Source organism: Diceros bicornis, chromosome 28 (genome assembly GCF_020826845.1).
Source record: "Diceros bicornis minor isolate mBicDic1 chromosome 28, mDicBic1.mat.cur, whole genome shotgun sequence".
Lineage (NCBI taxonomy): Eukaryota > Metazoa > Chordata > Mammalia > Perissodactyla > Rhinocerotidae > Diceros > Diceros bicornis.
The window spans coordinates 36,424,727-36,452,558 of NC_080767.1; the positions used below are offsets into that span (position 1 = coordinate 36,424,727).

A 27,832-nucleotide genomic window follows, 5' to 3' on the forward strand; every position below is an offset into this window, starting at 1 on the left:
GAAACTAGGGGCAGTAAACCTACAAGTCCGCAGTCATGGGAGTCACCCATAAAGCCAGCACAGACCACCACTGGTCAGAGCCTCATGCCTGACCTTCCAGACACTGTCCACACGTAGAGCTGCCCACTACATAAACCAGAGACCTGTTCCGTTGGGTGACACAGCTCTATAAACCCTGGCTGGTAGACAGGATGTTTGAGAAATGAATCTGTCAGAATCACATTGAATTTCATTCAAACAGCCCTCTCAGATGAAAGCGAAAAATAAGTTTCGGTGCTTTCTCACCAGCAGTGAAGTCAAGGCACTCACACTGAAGTTCCAGACTAGACGTATGGGTCCACTGTCGGTCACACGCTAGTCACCACCAGTCACTTAGGTGCAGTGACAAACATTCAAGACCACAAGACACCTTCTGACAACTATGATTTCCTGTCGCAAACATATAATGAGTAAATAAGACTTTCCATCACAGAATTTGCACCGGTAATCATGGCCTTGAGGCTAAAGATTTGAGCCATAGGAGGTGACAATAGTTAAAATCCGTGTTTGCTGGAGAGCTTTGTTTCCTTGCCCTTATGGACAAATAAGCTCACGTGAACCCACTTTCTGTACAGACGACGTACAGACGTCGGTGAGGCTGTGTGGGACCGACCCCGCGCACACCCACGCCTGGGTGATGCTCTCTCTTCTTGAAACCTGTGAGATGGCCAGTTTGTGAATATTCTTCAGCCTTCTGACAAAGATCCCAGGGCTTTATTCTCAGCAGCAATCTTTGTTTCTTCCCGGAGTTTCTCTTTAAATTTTATGCTGACTTGTGTATGTTTTCAAATATGGTTTTAACCAAGACTGAATCAAAGTGTTTGGGGCTTAATAATTTTCAATATCCACATGTCAAACATTTTTCTACCATTATTTTTATTGCATATGTATAGTAGCCCTTCTTTGGATGTATAGTATTTTATATAAATGATAATTATTTAGGCTTTTTCCAATTTTTTGCTGTCAAAATAATGCTAATGAATACATCATTGTAACTTAACATTTCAGCACATTACTCATTATTTGTTTAGTATTAATTTCTATATGTGGAATTGCCATGATTCATCTTTTTAAGACAAGAGTATTCATTTGTTAAGGCTCTTACTCCATGTTGATCTTAGAAAAGCCTTACCCACTGTTCCTCCGCCTGGCAGTGGACAGGGGCATCCATGGCCCATCTGACAGAAATTGAGAGCCTTCCCAGGCAGGGAGGGTGCAGGGCAGGTAACTGCAGCAGGTGAGGCTGACCAGAGTGTGCCTTCTCTCCATGGCCTAGAACAATCACCATGAGGAGAACATCTCTTCAAAGATGAAGTGCTTGAACGGGAAAGTGTCAGACCTGGAGAAAGCTGCCTCCCAGAGGAAAGCAAAGCTTGACGAGAACTCGGCCTTCCTTCAGTTCAACTGGAAAGCTGATGTGGTGGAGTCCTGGATTGGTAAGCACTGTCCCGGCGAGTCCCCAACTTTCTTTTCCTCCCAGGCCGGGAAGATTGCTCTGGAGCCACGGCTCGTCTACTTCCTATGCAGTTGGTTTTCTGCTGCAGAGAAGAAACCAATCAAATGCGGGCATATCAGAACCCACCACCAGAGCAGGCCAGAGAGCCAGGGCCTCGGCAGTGCCAGCGCTGGGCCAATGTGGGGGTTAACAAAAGCCCTTAGATGCTGAAAGAAGTGGCAAACGTCACACCACAAACAAAACGGGCACCAGCGGCCACCAGCTGCATCAGCACTGTCCCTAGGCGACACAGGTCCAGGGTGCAGTCCAGCTGTTGGGCGAGGAGGAGCTAGACTCTGATCTCAGGACCCACATGACTTTAGTAGTTGCTGTCACATGAGTAGCAGCTGAACCACATCTCTTCATGGCACAGATGGAGAACGGGGGCCTGGGGTGCAGTGGGGAACCAGCTCCTGTGGGTTCAGAGACTGCTGTTAGTAATATCGGAATTTAAACCTAAACGCAATAATAGTGTGCCTCGGTTTTCTTTTTTTTCTTTTTAACTCATGTCACTGCACCAAGAAGGAATGGTATATTTCCATGCTTGGTTTTCTAGGTGAAAAGGAGAACAGCTTGAAGACAGATGATTATGGCCGAGATCTATCTTCTGTCCAAACTCTTCTTACCAAACAGGTCAGTTGTAGCCTCTTTGTTGATTCATTGATTGAAATCTACTCCAACAGTCTTTCCTGGTAGATGAATGATGGTCAGAGTCTTTCATCAGGACATCTGACTATTTTACCTTAGACCCTAGGGATTCAGCAGTGAACAAGATACAGTCGTGGTCCTCAGGAGCTTCTAGACTAGGCACCTGTGCTGCAGCCTGATAGGTGCTCACAGGACTGAACGCAGCAGCGCGTGCTGGGGACTTACACCCAAGAGGAGTCCGACTCAGTGTCCAGCAGGCGAGGGCTGATGGGGAAAGTCTCCCCAGAGCAGATGAGGTCTAAGCTCGATCATGAAGGATAAACTGGAAGGGGTCAGGTGGAGAGGCAGGGCGTTCGTTCTAGAGCGGTAGTGGGGAGAGTTGGGCGTATTCAGGGAGCCCCACTACATCGGTGTGCCTGGAGTGCTGGGTGGAAGGGCCCGAGGCTAACAGCGTGAGCCTGGGAAGCTGCTGCAGTCATCTGCCGTCTGATGGAGATGCAGACAGGTGGGCAGGTGTGACCAAGTGTAGGAAGGTGGGGTCTGCAGGCTGACAGTCTGGCTGAGACGTGCAGAAGGAGTGAGTCTAGTCTCGTCGCAGTCACTGCAGATTGGCCTATCTAATGGTAATGCTCCTTGTTGCAGGAAACCTTTGATGCTGGCCTGCAGGCCTTCCAGCAGGAGGGCATTGCCAACATCACTGCCCTCAAAGATCAGCTGCTGGCCGCCAAGCACATCCAGTCAAAGGCCATCGAGGCCCGGCACGCCTCCCTCATGAAAAGATGGAGCCAGCTTCTGGCCAACTCGGCCACGCGGAAGAAGAAGCTGCTGGAGGCTCAGAGTCACTTCCGCAAGGTAAGGGTGGGCCCCCGGCAGAGCTCAGTCCAGCACACAGGAAGGCAAATCCAGCTTCCCTTTGCCATGCTCTGCCGTCTCCTCTGCACATGGGTGTGGAGCCAACTTAAACCGAGGCAGGTGGGACCCGTGCCTTCACAAAGCTGCCAGTCAGGCGCCCAAAACAGACTGAATTTGCAGATACCCAGAGAAAAGGGCAGCAAGGGAAGAGACATTGAGGGCTCTCAGGAGTGGAAGTGGGAGAAAGGCACCCAGCAAGCCGTGTGCTGTCTCGACCCTGACGCCCTGGGGACTACACCTGCTTTTCCTGCTCCAGCACCCCACCACCCGCCCTCCTGCACAGGGATGGCACGTCCAGCCCTTGCGACTGTCCCAGCCTGGTCTCTCTACTTTCAGGTGGAGGACCTCTTCCTGACCTTTGCCAAAAAGGCTTCTGCCTTCAACAGCTGGTTTGAAAATGCCGAGGAGGATTTAACAGACCCGGTGCGCTGCAACTCCCTGGAGGAAATCAAAGCTTTGCGTGAGGCCCACGACGCCTTCCGCTCCTCCCTCAGCTCAGCCCAGGCCGACTTCAACCAGCTGGCCGAGCTCGACCGCCAGATCAAAAGCTTCCGTGTGGCCTCCAACCCCTACACGTGGTTCACCATGGAGGCTCTGGAGGAGACTTGGAGGAACCTGCAGAAGATCATCAAGGTGCCTTTGCCCGCTGCTCCCTCCGCTCCTGCCAGCTGGCAGCTGAAGAGGGACGAGACCAGGGGAGGAGGGAGCACGGTTTCCGGTATCGGAAGTCACGCGTCTGTCAGTCTAGCAGCCCACCGCTGGGTTATCTGTCACTTCCCGCCACGTCTGGAGGGGGTTGTGAGCAGCCAGAGCACCGAGTGCTCTGAGCTTGCTGAATGTTCCCACACGCCTCCCGTCTCACCTTCGGGTTGAGGTTAACATCCAGTCCTCCCTAACCCCGAAGGTGATTGTTTCTTGTGTCCAGCTTCAGAAAACTGCTTCCTCCTCCTCTCAACATCTAAGTCCAGCTGGTCAGTTCTCGAGGGTAGACCCGTCTCCTGAGCCTGTCCTGAAGGAGGGGCCAGGGATGACGTCGTCTCTGCCGCCCTTTGGTCCTTAGGAAAGGGAGCTGGAGCTGCAGAAGGAGCAGCGCCGGCAGGAGGAGAATGACAAGCTGCGCCAGGAGTTTGCCCAGCACGCCAACGCCTTCCACCAGTGGATCCAGGAGACCAGGTGCTGGCCTGCCCTCTGTGCTCAGGCCCGGGGAGCGCTCTGGTCCCGGAGGCTGAATGCCCAGGCCTCCAGCTCCAGGCTGCAGGGAGATTTGCATGAAACCAGAAGGCATGCTGGGAATGAGGAAGGAAGATGGGCTAGGAGCATGGCCTGGTCTGGCTGGAGCCAGAGGGGCGGGCAGAGTCAGAGCGGTGTTCTTGAAGGTCCTTTCCCCAAAGATCAAGTTGGTAGATGTCCTGGATTGGGTGGGACTATGGCCCGTGGTCAGCCCCGAGCAGCGACTCGGTGACAGACGGTACAGGGTTGAGTGCAGTGTGGGTACTGATGTTCTTGGTTTTGTTTCTCTTTCTTGTGTCCCCCTCTGTCCCCACCTCCCGACTGCTGCTGTCCGGACGCCACCTTGTCTTGCGGCTGCGTGGATCCCATCTCCGCAGAACGTATCTCCTCGATGGGTTAATATTGTCTTCTTATTTCTCCGGGCTTGTGACGTGGTGGTGTTTTGTGTGCTTGTCCCTCTGCCCTCTGTCCCCCTGTAGCCTGGCTTGCAGAGGATCCCAGGATGGGCCTTCCTGCCCAGGGGGCTGCACTTCCCCTGCCCCACCCTAGCCCTGTCACCTTGCAAGGAATGTGTGCCTTGCCCCACAGCCCACTGTCCTGACAGCCTGCAGTCGAGGGAGGGGAGCCACTCCCACCTTCCTGTTCAGACTCCAAGGGTTCTCTGGGGTAGGGCATGTGACAAGCCAGAAGGCCAGAGCTGAGGATCCCCGTGCTGGTTCGGCCATGGGACTGTCCTGGACTCTGCCTCTTTTCCCCATGTGTGCAGAGGGAGCGCGTTTAGCCCCTAGGAGGTCGTGGGCATGAAGCGGGATGACAGTGTTTAGGGGGCTCAGGCTGATGCAGTAAGTGCCCAGCTGTGCACTGACGCTTCCCCCAGAGCCCCCACTGAGGGCTGAGGCTGTCTCCCAGCTTTCCCCGGGGAGGGGGACAGTATCATTTGCCCTAACAGAAAGCAGAAGAGCTCAGGGTTTCTGAGTGATGGAGAGACAGGGCTTGGGAGAAGCCCCGAGAGGAGCAGGGCCGTCCTGCCCAGTCCCAGGAGGAGCCTCTCCTCCAGGCCTGGGCCTCGGCCTCTGCCTGGTCAGGCACCTTTGCTTTCTCTCCCAGGCCCACTCTCAAGGCCGGGGTTGGTGGGACCACAGTGGCTTAGGTTAGCACGCTGAGGCTCCGCAGACAGGTAAATGGGGCGTTTAAAGGTGGCAACAGGAGAAACACACCCACACTTACAACCACACGTGCTGAAGGCGAGGCGAGGTGGGACAGGATCTAGGGCTCACAGTTTCTAGCTCAGAAGCCCCCTGGCGTCCGCCCCTCCTATCCCTGGCCCCCGTGGCTGTGTCTGCTGGTCTCGGTCTTGTCTCCGTGAGGTGCCATGCTCCCCTAACCGTGTGGCTGCACCCCAGCCCTCTCTTCCTCCCAGGCCGGCCATCAGCTCCGCCTCCGCCAGGTCCCTGCCTGGGCGCCAGGTTGCCCTGCCTGCGCACCGCCAGCTCGGGCCTGTGGCGTGTGTGTGTCATGTGCTCTCGCCTCCCCTTCCTCTGGTGTATTCATTGGTTTCTCTTCTTTGACTAGCATAGCCTACCGGCGGGTCATTCGTGTCTGTCAGTATGAAGTTGGGGATGATCTGTCTGGAAGGTTTTTTCCTCTTATTTCTCTTCTTCCCTCACTGCAGTTTTACCAGTGCACTCTTGACTTTCCCAGGTGGCTCCGCTTTCTAACCCACCACCCTCAGCCGCTGGGGAAGGAGGGGTTTGTCCTCCTCCCACTGCACCGGCACCCAGCCTCCTGCCCCCAGGTCCCGGGGGTGTGCTTTTCCCTGGGGGATGTGGTGTGACTGTGAGTGATCCGCGGGGGTAGGAGGAGCCCAGTGCCTTGCCTTGCTAGAGCACTTTGAGCTTGGGGAGATTTCGGAGCTAACCCTGGCTTGCTGGGTGTTAAAAGGGCAGGTTGGGGCAAATGTGGGTACAGGGGAGGCTTGCCTAAAATCCCACCAAGGACACCCACACAGTGTGACTCGTCCCTGCACGTAACCCCAACTTGTTTGTCATCTTCGTTCACTGGTAGTCTTCCGTGACCTTGCACTGTTATGGTGGGAAGATGGAGGCTCCCCAGAGCCCACCTGCTCTTCGGAACTTGGCCCTGGAAGGAGCCTCTGATGCTGACTGTGTCTCTAGATCACAGAACCTGGATCTGGGCTTAGTCACAGCCACCTCCCTCTGGGCAGAATTAGAACCACTTTCAAAACCCAAATCTGGTCATGCTCCCTTAGCACCCCAGTTGTTTCCTTGCTTGAGGGGTCATCTGACTGCATCTCCCCCCATTGCTGTCACTCACCCTGGAATGTGGCTCCCCTCCTCAGGAAACTGCAGGAGACTCCAGGGATTTCTGGGGGGTGCCTGCCTCCCCTCCTCCCGAAGGTCTCCCGCCTGTTGGCTGGCAGAGTTGTACAGGGCATCTTCCTCCCCTGCGGCTACAGAGGGGGGTGTTGTCAGTCAGGCCTGCAGCCCCTCTGTTCCCATAGGGGAACTTAAAATCGGTTCCTGAGGTACCCCTCGAGGGCCGGGCTCTGGTCAGGTACCATGTCACGGTCTGGCTGGGCCTGAGGAGCCACATGAGAAAGGGTCCTGGCCTGGGAGCAGGGAGCAGGCTGGGGGGTGCTTGGTGCTGGCAGTTGGCCTCGAGCAGGTGGCACCCCACATCAGGCAGCAGCTTCCTGTCTCTGAAACAGGAGAAATATTACCTGCCCTCCCTGGCTCCCGGGGCTGCTTAGGAAAAGAGAGCCAATAGCAGGCAGACAGGTTTTGTTTCCTTAATGAAAGGGATTTTAAGGGCCGGCCCCGTGGCTTAGCAGTTAAGTGCACACGCTCCGCTGCTGGTGGCCCGGGTTCGGATCCTGGGCACGCACCCACGCACCGCTTCTCCGGCCATGCTGAGACCGTGTCCCACATACAGCAACTAGAAGGATGTGCAGCTATGACATACAACTATCTACTGGGGCTTTGGGGGAAAAAACAAAAAGGAGGATTGGCAATAGATATTAGCTCAGAGCCGGTCTTCCTCAGCAAAAAGAGGAGGATTAGCACGGATGTTAGCTCAGGGCTGATCTTCCTCACAAAAAAAAAAAAAAGAAGAAGAAAGGGATTTAAGACTGCAGGCACTGCTTTATCTGAGGATAGTTGAGTTCAAGCTGCGATCAGGCCCCTTGCCTCACTGTGCTTCTGTGTTTAGGTCCTGCATGGTGGAAGAATCCGGAACCCTCGAATCTCAGCTTGAAGCTACCAAAGTAAGTGCCCCTAGGGCTTCTGGCCTAGCTAAGACCCTGCACCCGACCTCCCCAGCAGGCCTCCTGGTTTAAAGTCAGGCATGAGGTGGGCTGGTTGGGTAGCCCTTTCCCCTTGGCTTGAAGCAGCCAGGACCCCATCATTTAAAAAGTCTTTGACAGCTGCTCCCTAGAACCCCACTTGAGAAGGGAGAGGCTCCTTCTGTCCTCAGTTTATACTGTTTCCCTGGTGGGTTGACTCCCTAGTGTGTGATGCTCACATTGAAGTCTTTCCCTCCACCGAGGCAGTGGGATTTCTTCCACCTCACCCCATCCCCCTTTCCCTTCCGGACAGCCCTGCAGGTCTCAGGCCAGGCTGGGAGGGCCGAGACAGGGGGGCCGTTGAGCAGGCTCTTGGGCGTAGTGACCGAGGCAAGAGCCCCGGTCCCATGCATCTTTGCTCCCCCACCCCTGCAGCGCAAGCACCAGGAGATACGAGCCATGAGAAGCCAGCTCAAGAAGATCGAGGACCTGGGGGCCGCCATGGAGGAAGCCCTGATCCTGGACAACAAGTACACAGAGCACAGCACCGTGGGCTTGGCCCAGCAGTGGGACCAGCTCGACCAGCTGGGCATGCGCATGCAGCACAACCTGGAGCAGCAGATCCAGGCCAGGTACCTGCCCTGGGCTCTGGGCGGGTACTGGCGGCAGTGAGGGTCTCAGCCCCCCACTGACCGCAGGTCACCCCAGGGTCCAGCAGTCAGTGTACTGGGATAGAACAGAACGTGTCACCTGCTGTGGGGTGGCGGGCCCAATCCTCAATCTTGTATATTCTTCCAGGAACACTACAGGGGTGACCGAGGAGGCCCTCAAAGAATTCAGCATGATGTTCAAGTGAGTACACCCCGCACCCTCCCTGGCTGGGGGACAGGCTCAGCAGCAGGGCCTGTGTGCTCAGCAGCTCTTGGCTTTGTGCTGCAGACACTTCGACAAGGACAAGTCTGGCCGGCTGAACCACCAGGAGTTCAAGTCCTGCCTGCGCTCCCTGGGCTATGACCTGCCCATGGTGGAGGAAGGGGAACCCGACCCTGAGTTCGAGGCGATCCTGGACACCGTGGATCCCAACAGGTGAGCTTCAGGGAAGGTGGTGGAAGCCATCTGTCTGCCTGCGGCTCCTGCTGCACCTCCCCGCTCACTGCACTTGCTCCTCCCCAGGGACGGCCACGTCTCCCTGCAAGAATACATGGCTTTCATGATCAGCCGTGAGACTGAGAACGTCAAGTCCAGCGAGGAGATCGAGAGCGCCTTCCGGGCCCTGAGCTCCGAGGGAAAACCTTATGTGACCAAGGAAGAGCTGTACCAGGTCTGGGGGCTCTGCTGCCCCTGCCCTGGGGAGGGGGGTTGAGGTTCCCTTTAAAAAGCAAAGCCCAAGGCTGCCCCTGGGTCCGAGTAGCAGACCCCACTTTGAACCTTACTCTGCTGGCTGCAGGCATTTTATTAACAAATGAAGTTGAGTCCAGGTCACAGTCCCGTGTCAGCTCATGGAACTGGCTACGGACTCTGAGTGTAGATCCTTCCAAGCATGGGCATTAACATCTTTGAAGTCTGCCCAGCCACCCCTGCGCCAGTGTGTGACAGGTGCGTCTCCCTTCCAGAACCTGACTCGGGAACAAGCCGACTACTGTGTCTCCCACATGAAGCCCTACGTGGACAGCAAGGGCCGCGAACTCCCCACCGCTTTCGACTACGTCGAGTTCACCCGCTCGCTCTTCGTGAACTGACCCACCGCTCCTAGGTTAGCTGGCCCACCACTGCTTGCCCTGCCGTCGCCTGCTGCATGTCAGCCCATCTCTGTGCTCTTAAGAAACATATTCCAGACAGTGTTACTTTCCAATGTAACCTTAAACCTGCTTAGCTTGAGAAAAGACAGTAGAAAATGGTGCTTCAATAAACCGCTTCTGGTCCAGTTGCAATCGCCATGTTGCTGTGGGGACCCAGATTCCTGTCTTGAAGCCAGCTGCCCCATTCCGACTTCAGAAAAATCTAAGCAGCTGGCTAGTTCCCCTCTTGTTCTCTACTTCCCCCCTACCACCACCATTTTCTGTTTTCACGTAGAAGACAAATAAACGACTTGACTATCCCCAAAAAGCCTGTCTTGTCTTCATTCAGTTTCCATCAGAAATACACGGCTCAGCACTGATGGAGCCTCGCCCCCTGCCTCTGTATTTAGGGGCACTCCCCGCCATGACCCTGCTGTTCCTCCACTGTCCTCAGGTGGCCACCTCCGCCGCCAGCTGCTCCAAGTCCTCTGTCTCCCCAGGCCCTTGTTCAGTGAACTCGGTGCTTAGCTGCCACACCTTCACTGTGCCCTGGGCGTCGCCAGCAGCCAAGAGCTGAGTCTGCTGGCGATTAAATTCAAGACAATAGACAGGGCTGCCATCCTGGGTTTGCTTGATGGAAACTGTGGGTTTCTGGGAGCTTTTCTGGAGATCAAACAGTTGCACATCACCTTCAGAAAGAGATTTGTGGGGTAAGAGAGGCCCAGAGCAGCGGCCCCTGAGCTTCTTCAGAGTCCCCTGCACCTGGGAAGAGAAACTCGCGAGTCGAGGCCTCAGCACAGAATAAGGCTGTTGCCCTCTTTGTTCTCTCTCCTCCCAAGTGAGGAGAGTCATCCTCACCCCACGTGCAGTCTTGCCCCAGAATTCCAGGTACAGACTGGGCCCCCGTCACTTACGCGGATCCAAGCCTGCTGTCCCATTTCCTACCTTCCCCAGAAGCAGCCGCAAACACCAAAGGGCGCACTGGGGACCAGCGCACAGCAAACAGGTACTTGTGGGACAGCCGCAGGGAGGTCAGCGGCTGCGCCTGCAGCATGGAGTACAGGTGGACGTGGCCGTCGGTCCCTGCGCTCAGGAAGAGGTTCCTGGACAGGACGTGGGGCAGAGAGCCAGGCAAGGGATGAGTGCTGGGTGCCTGGGGAGCTAGGGCCTTCCTGCCGGGCTCCTGGGCTGTCAGGCTCTTGAAAAGCACCCCCAGCCCCCAAACCTGGGGTCCTTGGGGGAGAGGGGCCAGTTCCCCAAAGCCAACCACCAGAGCTCTGGATACCAGGGCTCCGGTGGGAAGACCCAGGCTCAGGACAGACTGCAGTTCTATGGCATGGCTTGGTGGGTCCCTCCTTGTGCCAGAGGCCCAGGCCAGGGTCTCCCCTACCTGTGGAAGGGGGAACAGCTCACGGAGTAGACGGGGCCACCATGGGGAGAGAAGGTGAACTGTGCCGGGGCCCGCAGGGGCACAGAGCTAGGCATCCGCGTGAGGGCGGCCTCTTCCGCTGCCAGGGAGCACTTGAGTGGGAAGCCGCCTTCCGTGCCCAGAACAAAAAGGCTGGGGTCAAAGCTGGAGAAAGCCACTGCCGTGGTGCCCACCTCCGTCTCCCCCCGGGGAGGCTGTGGAGAAATGAACGACAGGGCAGAGCCGAGGGAACCAGTCATGGTGTCCCAAAGGAGCCCAGGCATGCAAGTGGACGCCGTGGCCCGAGGAGGTCAGGCAGCAAGTCATGCTGGGCTGGCAGCACTGGCTCCCACCCCGCCCGCCCCAAGGCTCACTGGCCCAGGAAGTCCCACAGGCTGGGGCTGCCTCGGGCCCGTCCCCAGGGGCAGCAGCCTTGGCCTGGCCCCCACCTACCTTCCTTAGCTTGGTGTTCCGGGGGAGCTGCTGCACGACCAGGGCGAAGCCCTCGGTGAGCTGCAGCTGGCCCGCCCCGACCCCCTGCCAGAGCAGCACCTTCCCATCTGTGGCCACGCTCAGCACCTGGAAGCGGTGGCTGTGCCGGGGCTCGGGGAGCCAGACCACCTGGGACAACAGGGTGCCGGGGCAAGGTGGAGAAAGCGATGCCCACCCCCGGCCTACTCCCTGCCTCCCGCAGGACAAGATGGCACGTTCCAGCCCCACCCTCCCCTTCTCTTCCAGGGGAAAAAAACAGGGAGAATTCTGGGGGAAGCCTGGGAGCCGCCTCACCCACCAGGGGGCAGGAGGGATCCCTCCCCTGGTCCCAGCAGAAAGCCAGGACAGCTAGGAGCCCCGAGCTGCAGCTCCAGGGTAGGCGGCTGGGACCGGCCCTGGGGGTGACTCACGCCCGGGGAGTGCCAAGAATGCCGGGGGCAGCTGTCCAACTGCCAGCTCCCTGTGACCTTCCACAGCTGTGCCTCAAGGGGCAGGCACACGACAGCCAGGCCAGCTCCGAGTGGGGCAGGTGCCTCCCCACCCCCGGGCAGCCCGCGGCGCTGACCTGGTACACGGGGTCTGTGTGTGTGTCGTCCGTGAGGCCCGTGCGCCAGAGCAGCGGGTCCTCGGGCCGGCTCACGTCCCACACCAGCACCTCACCACTGTACAGCCCACCTGTGGGACCAAGCGGCTCGAGCAGAGCTGACCCACAGCCAGCAGCCCGGCTTCCGGCCAAGCACCCACCCCACCTGCCCACCGAGCAGGGACGCGGAGCCACTTCCCTGAACACCGTCCTGGAGGAGGAAAAGTCCTGGTCCCCAGGCCTCACACTCCACCTGCTGTGCCCACCCCAGGAAGCTTCTCCCGCTGCCAGACTGCTCCCCACCGCCCACGCCCTGCCATTCTCTCCAACACGCACGGCTGCTGTCACCACCGACAGCTCCCGAGGGAGCCTGCTCCATCCTGCCTCTTGTCCCAGCCAGGCCGCACCGCCGCTGGGCCCACGCCCCCTCAAGACTCAGCTGAGGACCCGCCTCCTCTTCCTCTGAGCTCACGCCTGGCTGGGCCCACTCAGCATCCTCACCTGAGCCCAGGGGTCAAGGCTGCCTGTGGTCTCTGCCTCCCAGGAGTCCTGCGCTGGCCACGCCCAGGGGCTGAGGGCCCAGTGGAGAGCTCCCTTTGGCGCCCTCTGCAGGCTGGGCAGCTCACCTGCAATGTGGGACGGCTGCGTGGGGTGGAAGGCCAGGCACATGACGGCGCTGGGCACCTCCACCACCACCGATGGCTGCCGGGGGTTCAGGCCTCGCCGGTCCAGGTTCCAGGCGCACACGAAGGACTTCAGCGTGCTCCAGTCTCCGTCATCCAGCCTGCACAGGGACGTGCCTGAGCTGGCCCTGCCCCTAGGCCGGGCTTCATCCCAACTGGCCGCATCCCCACCTCGCTCCTATCACCCGACCCACCTCTCCCCCAACTACCCCCAAACAGATGAGCCCATGTCCCCATCACACCCAGACACTGTGCTGGGTATCGAAGTGCCACTGGCTCCTCCTTGGCACCCTGAGGGCATGACTTTCTCTGGAAAAGGGTCCCCAGGAACCAAGGATGGGTCCATGCAATGGCAGGGCAGGGGAAGCCCAGCACATGAGAGAAAGCTCATGGAGAAGGTGAGAAGGCTGATGGCCGATGGGCACAATTCCTGGACTCTAAGCCCTTCCCTCCCCGGCTCTTTTCCTGCCAACCCATTACCAACCCCACCCAGGAGGCCTTGAGAAGAAAGACTCCCAGAATGACCAAGCTCTGGGTCAACCCTTCACTGCACAGATGGGGAGACAGAGGCGCAGATGAGCATCCAAGGGCCTTCCATTGCCCCACACCCACACCTGCTGCCACTCACCGGCCATAGGCACAGGCCACCACGGAGCCAGTGGTGTTCCAGGAGAGGCTGGTCACGTGCAGACCCTGCCCTTGGGCTGGGGGGTAGCCCAGGGTGTGCAGGCAGGTCACCTGCAAGAGACAGGCCATCCCCAACCCTGAGCCCCGTGGCCACCTAACAAAAACCACACCCAGGCCTGGGCCACCTGAAGCCCTGAAAGCTCCCCAAGTCCACTCCCAGCCCTGGAGGAAAATGTGGAGCCTTCAGCCTGACATCTCCCCTAACAAGAGGCTTCCAGAAACCCAGAAGAAAGGGCCTTGAAAATCGAGACAGACACAGGCTGCAGATCAGAGCTAGGCCCTGTCCTCACAGCTATGCTCACACAATTTCAAAAGCTTTGGCTTCTGGAACTGGATGGTGATGATGGCCACACAACAGTGAGAATGTACTCAATGCCATAAAATCGTGCACTGAAAAATGGTTAAAATGGTAAATTTTATGTTATGTGTATTTTACCTCACACACAAAAAAATTTTTTAAAGCTCCGGCATCTTGTTTCTCAGCCCATAGCAAGCTAGAAGCAGCGAAAGAAACGGCTGGCAATGCTAGCCACAGCGAGGGGGTTGGCACAAATGCTCCGGGAGGTGAGCTGCACCACAGATCAAAACTCCTGTGAAGTGGTTGGCCTGGCGGCATAGTGGTCAAGTTCCCTCATTCCACTTTGGTGGCCCGGGGTTCGCAGGTTCAGATCCCAAGTGCAGACCTATGCACCACTTATCAAGCCGTACTGTGGTGGTGTCCCACATATAAAGTAGAGGAAGATGGGCACAGGTGTTAGCCCAGGGCCAATCTTCCTCAGCAAAAAGAGGGGGATTGACAGCAGATGTTAGCTCAGGGCTAATCTTCCTCACAAAAAAAAAAACAAAACACTCCTATGAAAAGTTTCATGCTTCTTGACCTTATAATCCCATATAAAGAAACTATCCAATAGAAAGAATCCAGAATCTGTGAAAAGCTATATGGTGGTAACCCTTATACACTGCTCGTGAGAATGCAGAGCAATGCAGCCACTGTGGAAGACAGTCTGGCAGTTCCTCAAAATGTTAAATAGAGAGTCCCCATATGACCCAGCAATTCCACCCCTAGGTACATATCCCAGAGGACTGAAAACATTTACGCAAGAACTCACACACGAATGTTCACAGCATTATTCGTAACAGCCAAAGCGTCCATCAACTGATGGACAAACATGATGTCCCTACCATGGGGTGTTATTTGGTCATAAAAAGGAGTGAGGGACTGATCCACGCCACAACGTGGATGAACCTTGACAACATTCTGCTAAGTGGAAGAAGCCGGTAACAAGAGACCACACCTTATGTGATTCCATTTATACGAAATGTCCAGAATAGACCAAGCTATACAGAGAGAAACTGGATTGGTGGTTTCCAGGGGTTGGGGGGAAATGGGGAATGACTGCTAATGCGCATGGGGTTTCTTTTTCGAGTGAGGAAAATGTTCTAAAATTGATTGTGATGATGGTTGCACAACTTTGGGAATATATTAAAACCCACTGAACTGTACACTTTAAATGGGTGAATTACACGGCATGTGAAATATATTTCAATAGAGCTGTTTTGTTTTTTTTTTTTTAAGTTTTCACCCTGTAGGCATTTTGTGTGTGTGTGTGTGTGTGTGTGAGGAAGATCGGCCCTGTGCTAACATCTGCCAATCCTCCTCTTTTTGCTGAGGAAGACTGACCCTGGCCTAACATCCATGCCCATCTTCCTCCACTTTATATGGGACGCCGCCACAGCATGGCCTGACAAGCAGTGCATCGGTGCACGCCCGGGATCCGAACTGGCGAACCCCAGGCCGCTGCAGCGGACTGCACGCACTTAACCGCCTGTGCCACTGGGCCGGCCCCTCAATAGAGCTGTTATTTTAATAATTTTATTTATTTATTTTCCCCCCAAAGCCCAGTAGATAGTTGTATGTCATAGTTGCACATCCTTCTAGTTGCTGTATGTGGGACGCAGTCTCAGCATGGCCAGAGAAGCAGTGCGTCGGTGCACGCCCGGGATCCGAACCCGGGCCACCAGCAGCAGAGCGCGAGCACCCAACCACCAAGCCACGGGGCCGGCCCAGAGCTGTTATTTTAAAACAAGGCCAGACAGTGGGGTGGGAGGTGGACAGGGCATGAGGAAACCTTTGGAGTCTGGTAACACTCAGTTTCTTTTTTTTTTTTTTTTTTTGGTGAGGAAGATTGTCCCTGAGCTAACACCTGTGCCACTTCTCCTCCATTTTGTATGTGGGACGCTGCCACAGCATGGCTTGATGAGCAGTGTGTAGGTCTGCACCCAGGATCCAAACCTGCGAACCCCGGGCCGCTGAAGCAGAGCACGCAAACTTAACCACTACACCATTGGGCTGGCCCCAACACTCAGTTTCTTGATCCGGGTTCTGGTTCCACGAATGTTTTCACTTTATGAAAAGTCATGGACCTGAACACTTGCATCTGTGCACATTTTTATGCTATAGTCAATAAAAGTTTACATTAAAAATAAACTATATACATTAAGTTATTTTTAATTTTATTTCTTTATTTTTTCCCCCAAAGCCCCAGTAGATAGTTGTATGTCATAGCTGCACATCCTTCTAGTTGCTGTATGTGGGACGCGGCCTCAGCATGGCCGGAGAAGCAGTGTGTTGGTGCGCGCCCGGGATCCGAACCCAGGCTGCCAGCAGCCGAGCGCGCGCACTTAACCGCTAAGCCATGGGGCCGGCCCACATTAAGTTATTTATCATAACGCTATTTATAACGGCAATGATTAGTACAACTTAAAACCTAAAAATGACACCACACAGGGAGGAAGTTAGGGGATGACGGGCTGTTCTACAGCTTCCCTGTGGCGGCCACGTGTCTGCTGAGACCCCGTACGGCAAGAGCGTCAATTTATCTGTATGGAAAATATACCTTAATAAACCTGACTCAAAAACAAAGTTAATAGATGAAACATTACGTGGCACTTTATGGGCCGGCCCGGTGGCTTAGCGGTTAAGTGCGTGTGCTCTGCTGCTGGCGGCCTGGGATTCGGATCCCGGGCGCGCACTGACGCACCGCTTCTCCAGCCATGCTGAGGCGGCGTCCCACACACAGCAACTAGAAGGATGTGCAACTATGACATACAACTATCTACGGGGGCTTTGGGGGGAAAAAAAGGAGGAGGATTGGCAATAGATGTTAGCTCAGGGCCAGTCTTCCTCAGCAAAAAGAGGAGGATTAGCATGGATGTTAGCTCAGGGCTGATCTTCCTCACACACACACACAAAAAAACATTACGTGGCACTTTAAAAAGACAAGGGGGTAGTCTGTAGCAGCCTGACAACACAGAACGGGCTTTGCTTCTGAGCAGAAAAGACCCTGAGCCTGGTTAGCACCCACGTGCGGAAAAGAGCAGGGAGGAAGCGACACAGCAAAGAGAAGGAAGGTTCCGGTGGGAGGCCCATGGGTAATTTCTTCCTTGTCTCTAACTTCTAAGTGTTCAACAATGTTGTCACGCTGTTGTAGAATTTTGAAATTACGGTTTTCCATTAAGAGCAGCATCTTGGCCTTTCTGGGGCTACTAGAGCAGGACCAGGACAGCAGTGAGGTGTCACGGCCAACAACACCTGGACAGCAGGAGCAGAGACAGAAGAACCCCCCATCAGCCAAGATAATTCCACTGTGGGGAAACAAACAAGAAATTGGTGCAAAAGAAGAAAAAGGAAGAGAGAGAGATTTGCTGCAGTTCTGTTATATAACAGCAAAATTAGAAAGCACCCCTCTGCCCGACATTCAGGAACGGCTAAGAAACTTCAGGGCCATCGGCGGACTGCACACCGCACAGCCACTCAAACCGTGCTGCCCAGCCTCCCCTGGTCACACGTTTCTGGAGGACACATTTCTAGAAGTGAAGTTGCCGCCTGGGACGCCCACCAACACGGGACTCACATAGAGGATGGTGCGTCTGGGCAGTGGGACATGACACAGCTGCTGGTGAGACTAGGCACCTTTATACCAATGGACATGGAAAGCTCTGGTAAGGGAGAAAGGTCACAAGCAAAACGTACATTGCTCTCCGTTTTTGTTGAAGATGTTCTTAATGATGACTGTGGCCACAGCACTGCTGCGTGTCAGTGCAGCACAGGGAAGATTGAAGATTCAAACGCCTGTGAACCACCGGCCCCCTCACTGTCGGCACGTTACATGTTCTGTGTTTCTATAACAGCTGAATCGATCATCATGAACACGCATTGCTTTTGTAATCAGAAAAGAATCGAGGGCCAGCCCCGTGGCTTAGCGGTTAAGTGAGCACACTCCGCTACTGGCAGCCCGGGTTCGGATCCCGGACGCGCACCGATGCACCGCTTCTCCGGCCACGCTGAGGCCGCGTCCCACATACAGCAACTAGAAGCATGTGCAACGATGACATACAACTATCTACTGGGGCTTTGGGGAAAAAAAGGAGGAAGATTGGCAATAGATGTTAGCGCAGAGCAGGTCTTCCTCAGCAAAAAGACGAGGATTTGCACGGATGTTAGCTCAGGGCTGATCTTCCTCACAAAAAAAAAAAAAAAAAGGTAAAGTATCGATACTTTTTAAGGATGGAGACAGTAATACACCCGTGGACAAGATTAACTCATAGAAATGTGGCAAAGCCCTAATAATAAAGAACAAAAGCTTAACCTCTCTGAATGCAACTGTAAAAGCGGGCATCAGCAAGGCCAAGGAGAGGGAGGGAGGGAAGGAGGGAGAGAGCGAAGACACGAGACTTCAATGTTCATTAGGTTCTTCTCCCGGTGCCCCGCATGAAGATACAATGACTCCACTTTGGTGTGGCCTTGGCAACTGCTCTTCAGAGCGATTTTGAGGACTTCTCTCACATAAAGCGACTCACCCGTACCCACCAAAGATTTGGTGGGAACAGGGCAGCTGTGTATTTGGAAATAGACAGAGCGAAGGCACAAGGAGAGGGAGGGGCCAGAGAAGGGCTTATGACCTCTGAATACATAATTACTCGTGTCCATTTCTAAAGGAAGAAAACATTGTATTAAAAAAAGTTTAAACAGGCTGCTGAGGGAGCAGCCTGTCCACAGGCAACACACACTGGGGCGGACGAGGCCGCTGGGGAGGACGAGGCCGCAGGGGAGGATGAGGCCGCTGGGGAGGTCGAGGCCGAGCCCCGAGCAAAAGCCAGGAGCCCCTCATTCACTCAGAGGCCCTCTGATCTCGAAGCCTCGGCTGTGTGTCCAGCTGGACATCCTGTTTACGGGGTGACGGCTCTGAGCTATGCCTCAAGAGCAGAAAGAGTTGGAGATGCTGAAGTCACTAGAGCTCAGTAGTGAAACCAGACCGACCAGGGCTCGAATTCCAGCTCAGGCAGTTATAGCTGTGCGACCTTGGACCAGTCACTTAGCCTCTGAGTCTCATCTATAAAATGGAGATCAGAACAGCACTACCTCACACAGTTGTCCTGAGGACTGACTGAGATGGCACAGAGAAAGCTCTCACCGCATAGTGCCTGGGGAGCCCCACCGAGTGGTAGGAGAATAAGATCCAGAGTCAGACTGCACAGGGTCAAATCCTGCCTCAGCTGCTTAATGGCTCGGTGTGATTCTGGAAAAGTTCCTTCAGCTCTGAGTCTCCATTTCCCCAGTGGTAAAGTGGAGATAACGCCAGCAGCTATTTCACTGGCGGCAAAGATGGCCCAACAACTCATTCTTGTAAAACAGAGCTCCATCCTGGCTAAAAGTAAGAGCCCAGGGGATGCTGTTACTATTACTGGTATTATTATTATTTGGATGGCCCAAAAGATGGCCTTAAAATGGGGCAGAGGCCCGAGCTGAGGCGGAGGAGGGAGGCGCCCAGGCCCACACCCGCCCATGCCCTACCGTCCACTGCTGCTCCGTCCAGTTCACCTCGAAGCCATCAAAGGCGTGGCTCCGCCGATTCTTGTTCAGCTCGCGGATCACCATGGCCTCCACTCTCCGCAGAAAGGCCGCAAGCCGGGGGCCATCATGCCGGGACACAGACGGCACGCGGACCAGCTCGGGGGCCTCCGTCTGCACCTCGGCATCTGCACACTTCCGGGTCTGGGAGGACGCTTCGGCGGTGGCAATGCTGGCCGTCTGGCAACTCTTCTGGAGAAGGAGATGGAAACCCAGTCACCAGCCAGCTATTCTCCCAGCATCCCCGCCTGGGGCACGCCCCTCCTCTGCTGAACACTCACCTTCTGGCTGCCATTTACCCTCAGGCTAATGCACCTCTGTTCCTTCTGTTTGCCCAAAGTTTGTCCCCTTCCTCTAATAACTAGCCCATCTTTCTTAGGAAGAACCCAATCTGTGTCGTGAGGGTGGACACGACCCTCAACCCTCCCATGCTCCACTGAGAGGGATGCCTGACCTCCAGCTAGCCAATTAGAGCACTCGGTCCCTCCCCCAGGCACAGTGATTGGTTCAGGGGTAGCCACATGACCCAATAAGAGCCTGACCCAGGACTTTCGGTGACACTCTTTGGAGGCGACGCAGGAGTGCGCTTTCTGAAGATGCTGACAGCAATAAGAATCACGCAGTCTTAGAGCCAGCACACGGAGAAGCTCAGACCTGGCCACCAGCAGGACACCTCTCTTCCCCCTGCCTTGGCAGGCAGCCCTCTGGGGCAGGGTACCTTCCACGGTGCCTCCATGACCAAAGGAAACACGTGTCCATGATGAGCTGGTTGGCAGAAGGCAGGCTGCTCCAGGCTGCCCCTTCTCTCCACCCGGCCCTCTGTCTCCAAGTCCTTGTCCCCTGTTTAGCGGGGCACAGGGACAGACATCAGACCAGCAAAGGAGATACAGCCGCCTTCTTACGGACCTGACCCATCTTCATCAAATGAGCGCCCTGTATCACGGAGATTACTGTCCTCCACAAGAGGCCCTCCTCACGTGTCCGCTCACCAGGCGCCTGCACTCGCAGGGCAGTGACGAGGCCAGGACCCCCGTGCTCCCCCGCTCAGGCCTTGGGGTCAGGGCTGGGCACCAGGCCAGTGTTAGTGACCCCAGAGGAAGGGGGCTGGCCCCACACAGGGCAGCTCCCGTTAGAACATGAGGCCCTCAGCACTGTCCCCACACTCCCCTTCACCCTCTACCTGATCCTCTCTGTGCCTGTCCATCCCCCTTAATCTGCACGCCTCCAGCACAAGAACCGTGGGATCTCTCTTTACATCCCCAGCACTTCCCATGGCATGTGGCTCACAGTATGAGTTCATTTATACAAAAATAATAGTAACATATATATATACACCTACACACACACTTTTAAATTTTTTATATATTTTTATTATTTATATTGTTTAATTTTATTATTTTTAATTGTTTTTATTTGTTTTTATTTTTTTAAATATATTTAGCTAGCTAGCATCTACTTGGCAGGCACTGTCTGGGCACTATGGATATAACAGAAAACACCAAAATGTGCAAGATTCCTGTGCCCGAGGAGCTTACGTGGGGCTGGGGGAGACAAACAAGAGACAAACAAGGGAAGCCCCATCATACACCAACAGTGCTAAGTGAGCCAAGGTTGGGGAGGAGGGAACAGTAGGGAGGCAACTGGGACGGGATGGCGGGGGAGGCCTCTGGGGAGCCGGCACCTGAGCCGGCGTGTGCAGGACAAGTGGGGAGCTGCAGGAGAGAGGGTCCCGGCAGGGGCGGGGCGGAGGGGTACCAGAGCAAAACCTTATGGCAGAAAAGGGCCCCACTCAGAGAGCAGACAGCAGGCGCCGTGCTGGGTGCAGGTGAGGGAGAGTGCGAGAGCTAGGACGAAGAACGGGCGTGTCCCCCTGGGTGTAAGCCTCGGGGTGGCCGTGAGCAGGGCCATGAAGTGAAACCAGATGGGCCCTGGCCACTCAGGGAGAAGTGGGGGGCGGAGGGCAGATGCCCCTGCTGTGACAACCAGTGGCTGGGACATCCCTGAACGTGAGGGCAAATTCCAGAAGAAGAGAGCAGGGAAGCAGTCCTGCTAACCTCCTTCAGACTGAGACGCCTCCCAGACATCCCCAGGGAGGCGGCGAGGTCCCGGGAGAGGTCTCGAAACATGAGGCTCTGGAAAGCATCCGACCAGGGACGTGACTTGAAGCCACAGGACTGCAGGAGTGCACCGAGGGAGCATGCGCACTGAGGAATTAATGGATGGGCACAGGGATCAGCAAGTATAAACGCCGAGCCAAAACTGTAAGAGACTGGGTGAATCTCAAACTTCCTGGAAGCCACAATGATGGCAAGAGCGCTGGTTATTAAGTGTGAATTCAGGCAGTGTCCCCAAAGCTCTACTCGTATCATCGTATTCATCCTCACAACCACCCTATGAAGTAAATCCTATTTGTGCATTACTCATGTTGGCACTGAGGCACAGAGAAGTTAAGTAACTCACCCAAGGTCACATAGCAAAGAGGTGATCGCAATGGAGCTTGAATCCAGGAAGTCTGACCTGTGACACTAAACTCTCAGTCATGGTGTTCTCTCCTAAACAGTCTAAAATCCTGGCCGCTAATCACATCAGATGAACTCAAAACAATGTTTCTAAGAGAACATTACCCTTGTTTCTAAGAGAATGTTACATGAACAACTTCATGCAGAAATTAATGTAACATCATAGCCACAAACAAACTGTCCACAGAGATTGCAAGCTCCTAACTTTTCAGGTATTTCTATCCACATTCCTTATTCGGGCAAATAACAGATGCCAAAACACTAAGGAAAATCTATGGAGAAAAAAAACCAATGACATTGCACCCACAATTTTTCTCTATGAATTGATAAGAAACCATTATTCTCTTCTCACTCTAGGACACCTAAGTCAGCTCCCATGGTGCGAGATACACGCACCTGGCCTGACCCTGACCCATCTGGGGATGAGTCCCCAAGGTCCCTAGGAGGAAAGGGCTTGCCCACGGCCACCCCACATAGAGGGGCGCCTTCCACGCCAGGCAGCGTGTGGCTGGGGCAAGGGTGAGGCTCCCATAATGGGCCCTCTGAGCAGTCAGAGGAAGAATCTGGGGGTGAGCAGGACCCTTGCTTCTCAAGCCTCAGCGGCACTGGGAAGGAGCGTGTTGGGGACGCTGGGCCTGCAGGCTGCCTCCCACCCCTCAAAGGTGCTGCAGGGGAAAAGGGAGGCCAGAGCCAGACTGATCACACTGGGAGGTGTGGCCGAGGGAAACAGAACAGCTCCCAAACCAAGCTCATCAGGCTCCAGCGCAGCAGGAAGGTGGCGGGACTCAGGGAGCAGAGCCCAGGGTGGCAGCCCAGCTCTCCTGCCCACGAGTGCCCGCAGACACCTAGAACGTCAGGACTCCTGCGTCTCGCTGATGAAGGAAACCGAGGCCCAGACAGTGAGGAGACACCTTCTAGAGAATCTGCCCACCCAACAAGGCCCAGTTTCTCAGAAAACCTCCTACCCACGCCACAGACTAGGCCCCAACACCAGGGCTGTAGCTACTGACTGGATGAGAAGCAGACACGGACCCAGGCCAACTGGGTTCTCAAGGAAATTCAGAAGCAAGACAAAGATTCAACAAGATGAATGACACGTGCCTGGAACAGAAACATGGAACCTGGGTGCAAACAGTCAGCCAGTGCCACAGTGGGGACAGGAGTCATGCAGACAGGCCTCAGGGGCGGCGGGGCAACAGCAGAGCTGAGATGGAGGGAGGCCCCCAGAGCCTTCTGGATTCCGGTTCCTGCCCCTTCCTCAGGACCAGCTGCACCCCCACGCCGAGCCCAGGAGACACCTCTGCATCCGAAAGAAAAGCGTCTGACAGGAGCTGGTTCGGGCTGGTTTCTGCTGCTTGCTATCAGATACCAACACCCAGGAGGGCTCCCTGATGCCCAGACCGCCACCCTACAAGGCCTCTAGGACTGCTCGGTCAATTTCAGGAACACTCATCACGACAGAGGAAATGGCCCCGCAGGGTCAGTTGTCCAGCCACCTGCCCGCACGCAGCCATCGACAGTGGCCCAGAGGGGCGTTTGTGAGAGAACCGGGCTCTTCCTGCCTTCAGCCACGGAGGGGAAAAGATGCCAGGGCCAGCGGTGCCCACATGCGATTCAGTCCCTCAGAAACTGTCCAGCCAGAGAAACCTACTCACGGGGTGTCAGTACCGGGTGGACAAACTCCAAGGTCGTGAGGAGAATACAGTCACCTTCTTAACAATACACATTCTAGATCTCCTTAACTATCGATTGTGAAACATACCAATTCTTTAGTAATGGCTCTTCAGGGGGAAACTATATTAAATACACACATCAGCATGAGACAGACCCTGTCAAGGGCGGGGGGAACGTGTCCTACAACTGAGGCAATACGGCACCATACAGAGAACGTGTGAGGGTCCGGGATGATGTGCAGCTGAAGGCCGAGCCCCATTTCTCCCCTGGGTAGTAACCAGCACCAGCAAATACTGGTGACAGCTTCTCACTCCACCCTCCCAACTGGCACACCTGACTCCAGAGTGGACCAGGACCTCAGAGACCTTTCTAGACCAGCATTCTCAACTAGCAGGGCCCCAGAAGCACCTGGAGGCTTGCTAAAGGACAAATTGCTGCCTCCCCAGGCCCCACACTGAGTTTCCAGTTCTGTAGGTCTGGGGTGGGGCCTGAGAAGCTGCTTCCCTAACAAGCCCCCAGGTGACAGGGCGCTGCAGGCGGGGAGGCCACTCAGACCCCAGATGTGGGCCTCGCCCCTCATCTGCATGCTTCCTGTGGCCACGCCCCAGGGCCCAGACCCAGAGTCTCTCAGCCTCTCCTCATGGAGCGCAGTGCTCACATCACCCCCTCTGCCCTACTCCAGGCCGGTTTCATCTAGAGGTGGGGGGGGGGGACAGGGCCGCTCCCCGGAGGCTGAGGAATGCTGCTGATGGAGAGCCCACCAAAGGGACACTGCCTGGCCTGTGTGGGAGTGGCTCGTCACTGCTACCTTACCACTTCCATTCAGACCCACCTCGGCTGCCCCTTCCCAGAACTTCCCTTTTCCTCAGGTTCCCGGCACTCCAGAGCCCGCCTTCCATCACCTTTCCTCGCAGAGTCCTGCACACACACCTGATGGACACGGGTGATAGGAGCCAAGATGACTCCGACCTTATTCAGGGCTCTTTATCACATACTGCAAACCCCTCCTGCGGACACTGCCAAAACCTGATGCAAGTGTGAAGCGATTTTTGATGCTAATGAGCAGAAGCAGGTGGTGTGACAGAAATACCTTAGATACAAAGCTGAGCTGAGGGAGTTTTGTGATGCAATATAGACAACTGCCTCACGTGAGACCCCTAAGAGTGTGGAGTACCCGAACCCCAAACCGACAAGGAACATCTTCTGTTTACTTGAACTTGCCTCTGGAGTAGATCAGGGCAGCAAACAGCTACTCAAAGGCTGACCTGGAGCCGACAGTCACCAAGTGAAGAGGGCAACAGCCCATGTCTTCACAGGAGCTGGGAGACGCTGTCATGCTACACCACCTCTGAGCTGTAATCACTGCAGGCTATTCTGGTGTTGTCTTAGTTGTTTAATCCCTTCACGTGTACTTCAAAACAAATCTAGTATCAAAACTGTCTAGCAAACTCCAAAACGTTGAGAACCACAGATTTAATTCTTGAAAACCGGTAAGAGCCCAGACCCCAGGTTAAAAACAACACCCTCCAGCAGGGGGTGCCATATGCTGCAGAGCCCACCAAGGCGGGGAAGCAGCGGCTGGCCCAGGAAGAGGAAGGAGCCAACAGGTAGGCTGCCAAGTTTAATTCAAAGCAGGAGAGAAACGCAGCAGAAGCCGGCCCGTGGATGACAGGAGAGAAAATTATTCAGTTCAGCATTTCCCGGAGCCTTTGGGAGATGCAAAAGTTCACAAGACCCACTCTCTACCCTCTGGGAGCTCAGAGCCCAAAGGAGACAGACTTGAACACCCAAAATGCATCCACTGATGAGCAAGTTCTAGAACTAGATAGTGGTAATGGTTGCACATTGTGAATATACTGGATACCACTGAATCGCACTCTTCAATATGGTAAATTTTACATTGTATGTATCCTACCACAAACAAAAGGGAAAATGCACCCTACGTTCTGATGGGATCAGAACGGGCTTCAGAAAGGTAACTGCTGGAAAGTTGGACGGATTAAATTAGCGGTTCTCAGGTTTTGCTACATGTTAGAATGACCTGGGGAGCTTTTATAACACCAGATTCCCAGGTCACGCCACATACCAATTTAGCCAGAATCGCTGGAGGCAGGACCCAGACATCCACATTCTTCAAGACTCTCCAGGGCATTCCAGTGTCAGCCAAGGTTGAGAAACAGTGGACGAGCAGGGTCAGGATGATCAGGAGCCTTCTCTCTGAGAGCGGGACCAGTCCTGAGACTCATAATCCCCTCCACCTGAACAGCACTGGGCTCTCCAACTGCTTTCTTATCAGCACCTCATTTAATCCCACGGGAAGTATTCTAACAAGACCCACTTTGCAGAAGAGATCACATGACTGGTCCAAAACCGAGCCCCTAAAGCGTCCATGCACTCAAAGCCCAGTCTCGAGCCAGCCCTGATGGTCTAGTGGTTACAGTTCAGCGCTCTCACGCTTCAGTGGCCCAAGTTCATTTGCCAGTCACAGAACCACACCACTCGTCTGTCAGTTGTCATGCTGTGGCAGCAGCTCACATAGAAGAATTAGAAGCACCTACAATTAGAATATACAACCATGGGCCGGCCCGGTGGCGCAAGCTGTTAAGTGCGCGCACTCCGCTGCAGCAGCCTGGGGTTCGCAGGTTTGGATCCCGGGCGCGCACTGACACACCGCTTGGCAAGCCATGCTGTGGCCACGTCCCATATAAAGTGGAGGAAGATGGGCATGGATGTTAGCCCAGGGCCAGTCTTCCTCAGCAAAAAAAGAGGAGGATTGGCAGATGTTAGCACAGGGCTGATCTCCTCAGAAAAAAAAAAAAAAAGAATATACAACCATGCACTGGGGGGGGCTTCAGGAAGAAAGAAAAAACTTCCGGTGTCAAACCACAGTCCACAACCCTGTCCCTCTGCGAACAGATTGAGATTTGACAAGAAAAGTCAGTCAGGCCAAAGACCATTAATACCAAAAAAAAAAAAAAAAAAAAATCCAGGGGCCAGCCCAGTGGCATAGTGGTTAAGTTCGCGTGCTCTGCTTTGGTGCCTGGAGTTTGCAAGTTCGGATCCCGGGCGTGGACCTACACACTACTCATCAGGCCATGCTGTGGCAGTGTCCCATATAAAGTAGAGGAAGATGGGCACAGATGTTAGCTCAGGGACCATCATCCTCAGGCAAAAAGAGGAAGATTGGCAACAGATATTAGCTCAGGGCCAATCCTCACCAAAAAAAAAAAAAATCCATTACTGGAACATGCAAGTACATTCCAATATTGCACAGCCACATGACCAAAGACCAATGCTCGACTTTTCCAAAGGAACTTACAAAAAAATTAAGAAACTGTACAAAAATTTAGCTAAAACAGTCACACTGTTTATTGATAAAAGAAAAAATGGGAAACAGGCTAACAGCCCACCAAAAGGGACTGGTTAAGTAAAATGAAGTTAAAAAAAATTTTTAGGGACCAGCCCCCTGGCCCGGTGGTTAAGTTCTCAGAGTCCACTTCAGTGGCCCCAGGTTCGTGGGTTCAGATCCCAGGCACGGACACACCATTCGTCAGCCATGCTGAGGTGGCAACCCACATACAAAATAAAGGAAGATGGGCACAGATGTTAGCTCAGGGCTAAGTTTCCTCAAGCAAAAAATGAGGAAGATTGGCAACAGATGTTAGTTCAGGGCAAGTCTTCCTCACCAAAAAAAAAAAAAATTTTAACATGTTCAGGGTGTATTAAGTGAAAAAAATGGGTCTACAAAATGTTATGCATAGGGCCGGCCCGGTGGCTTAGCGGTTAAGTGCGCGCTCCGCTACTGGTGGCCCGGGTTCGGATCCCAGGAGCGCACCGACACACCGCTTGTCCCGCCACGCTGAGGCCGCGTCCCACATACAGCAACTAGAAGAATGTGCAGCTGTGACATACAACTATCTACTGGGGCTTCGGGGAAGAAAAAAAGGAGGAGGATTGGAATAGATGTTAGCTCAGAGCTGGTCTTCCTCAGCAAAAAGAGGAGGATTGGCACAGATGTTAGCTCAGGACTGATCTTCCTCACAAAAAAAAAAAATGTTATGCATAGTGTGATTCCATTTTTGTAAAAAAAAAAAAAAAAAATGTAGGAGAAAACAAAGCAGACACGGGACAGGTACAAGCCAACTGGCTAAGGAATGAGATTGTGGGGTGATTTTTATTTCCACTCTTTTTCTTATCCAGATTTTTTTCTAAATTTTGGATACACAACTTTCATAAAGAGAAGAAAGTTAATTTGGAAAAAGCAATTTACCACTTTCTTACAACTCTTGCAACATTCTTACAACTTAATAAAGAGTCTCCTTCCATAAGACAGAAGAGGCTGATTCAAACGAACTACCCTCACAGATGAAAGCCTGAACAACTCAAGTACTAAAATCAGTGGTTCCCAGCCTCGTCTTATAAATTCTGAATCTCCAGCAAGCAAGAGCTATTTCAAGTACTTTTTTTTTTAA

The 27,832-nt window shown here is 54.3% G+C and overlaps 2 protein-coding genes across 12 annotated transcripts in view; one reads left to right on the forward strand and one right to left on the reverse strand.

Moving 5' to 3' along the window:
- Nucleotides 1–9,723, forward strand: part of SPTAN1 (spectrin alpha, non-erythrocytic 1) — a 62,466-nt gene extending 52,743 nt beyond the window's left edge. For 5 of the 7 annotated variants that reach the window (XM_058524191.1, XM_058524192.1, XM_058524194.1 and 2 more), the window contains 12 exons: nt 1,316–1,475; nt 2,091–2,167; nt 2,825–3,034; nt 3,431–3,727; nt 4,155–4,267; nt 4,702–4,719; nt 7,553–7,607; nt 8,061–8,257; nt 8,424–8,477; nt 8,565–8,711; nt 8,799–8,946; nt 9,239–9,723. In XM_058524191.1, coding sequence (XP_058380174.1) covers nt 1,316–1,475; nt 2,091–2,167; nt 2,825–3,034; nt 3,431–3,727; nt 4,155–4,267; nt 4,702–4,719; nt 7,553–7,607; nt 8,061–8,257; nt 8,424–8,477; nt 8,565–8,711; nt 8,799–8,946; nt 9,239–9,364 — 1,602 coding nt within the window. In that variant the 3' untranslated portion in view covers nt 9,365–9,723. The remainder of the gene's footprint in view (nt 1–1,315; nt 1,476–2,090; nt 2,168–2,824; nt 3,035–3,430; nt 3,728–4,154; nt 4,268–4,701; nt 4,720–7,552; nt 7,608–8,060; nt 8,258–8,423; nt 8,478–8,564; nt 8,712–8,798; nt 8,947–9,238) is intronic. The other 2 variants (XM_058524193.1, XM_058524197.1) reach the window with 2 other exon arrangements.
- Nucleotides 9,724–9,783: 60 nt separating this feature from the next.
- The window catches only part of DYNC2I2 (dynein 2 intermediate chain 2), an 88,885-nt gene continuing 70,836 nt past the window's right edge, over nt 9,784–27,832 (reverse strand). For 2 of the 5 annotated variants that reach the window (XM_058524211.1, XM_058524207.1), the window contains exons 2-9: nt 19,111–19,359; nt 13,198–13,307; nt 12,513–12,670; nt 11,869–11,978; nt 11,265–11,432; nt 10,794–11,026; nt 10,349–10,506; nt 9,784–10,092 (exon numbers count right to left, since the gene is read on the reverse strand). In XM_058524211.1, coding sequence (XP_058380194.1) covers nt 9,854–10,092; nt 10,349–10,506; nt 10,794–11,026; nt 11,265–11,432; nt 11,869–11,978; nt 12,513–12,670; nt 13,198–13,307; nt 19,111–19,194 — 1,260 coding nt within the window. In that variant the 5' untranslated portion in view covers nt 19,195–19,359 and the 3' untranslated portion in view covers nt 9,784–9,853. Of the gene's footprint in view, nt 10,093–10,348; nt 10,507–10,793; nt 11,027–11,264; nt 11,433–11,868; nt 11,979–12,512; nt 12,671–13,197; nt 13,308–13,692; nt 14,068–19,110; nt 19,360–19,448; nt 19,773–27,832 lie in introns of those variants that run through there. The other 3 variants (XM_058524208.1, XM_058524210.1, XM_058524209.1) reach the window with 3 other exon arrangements.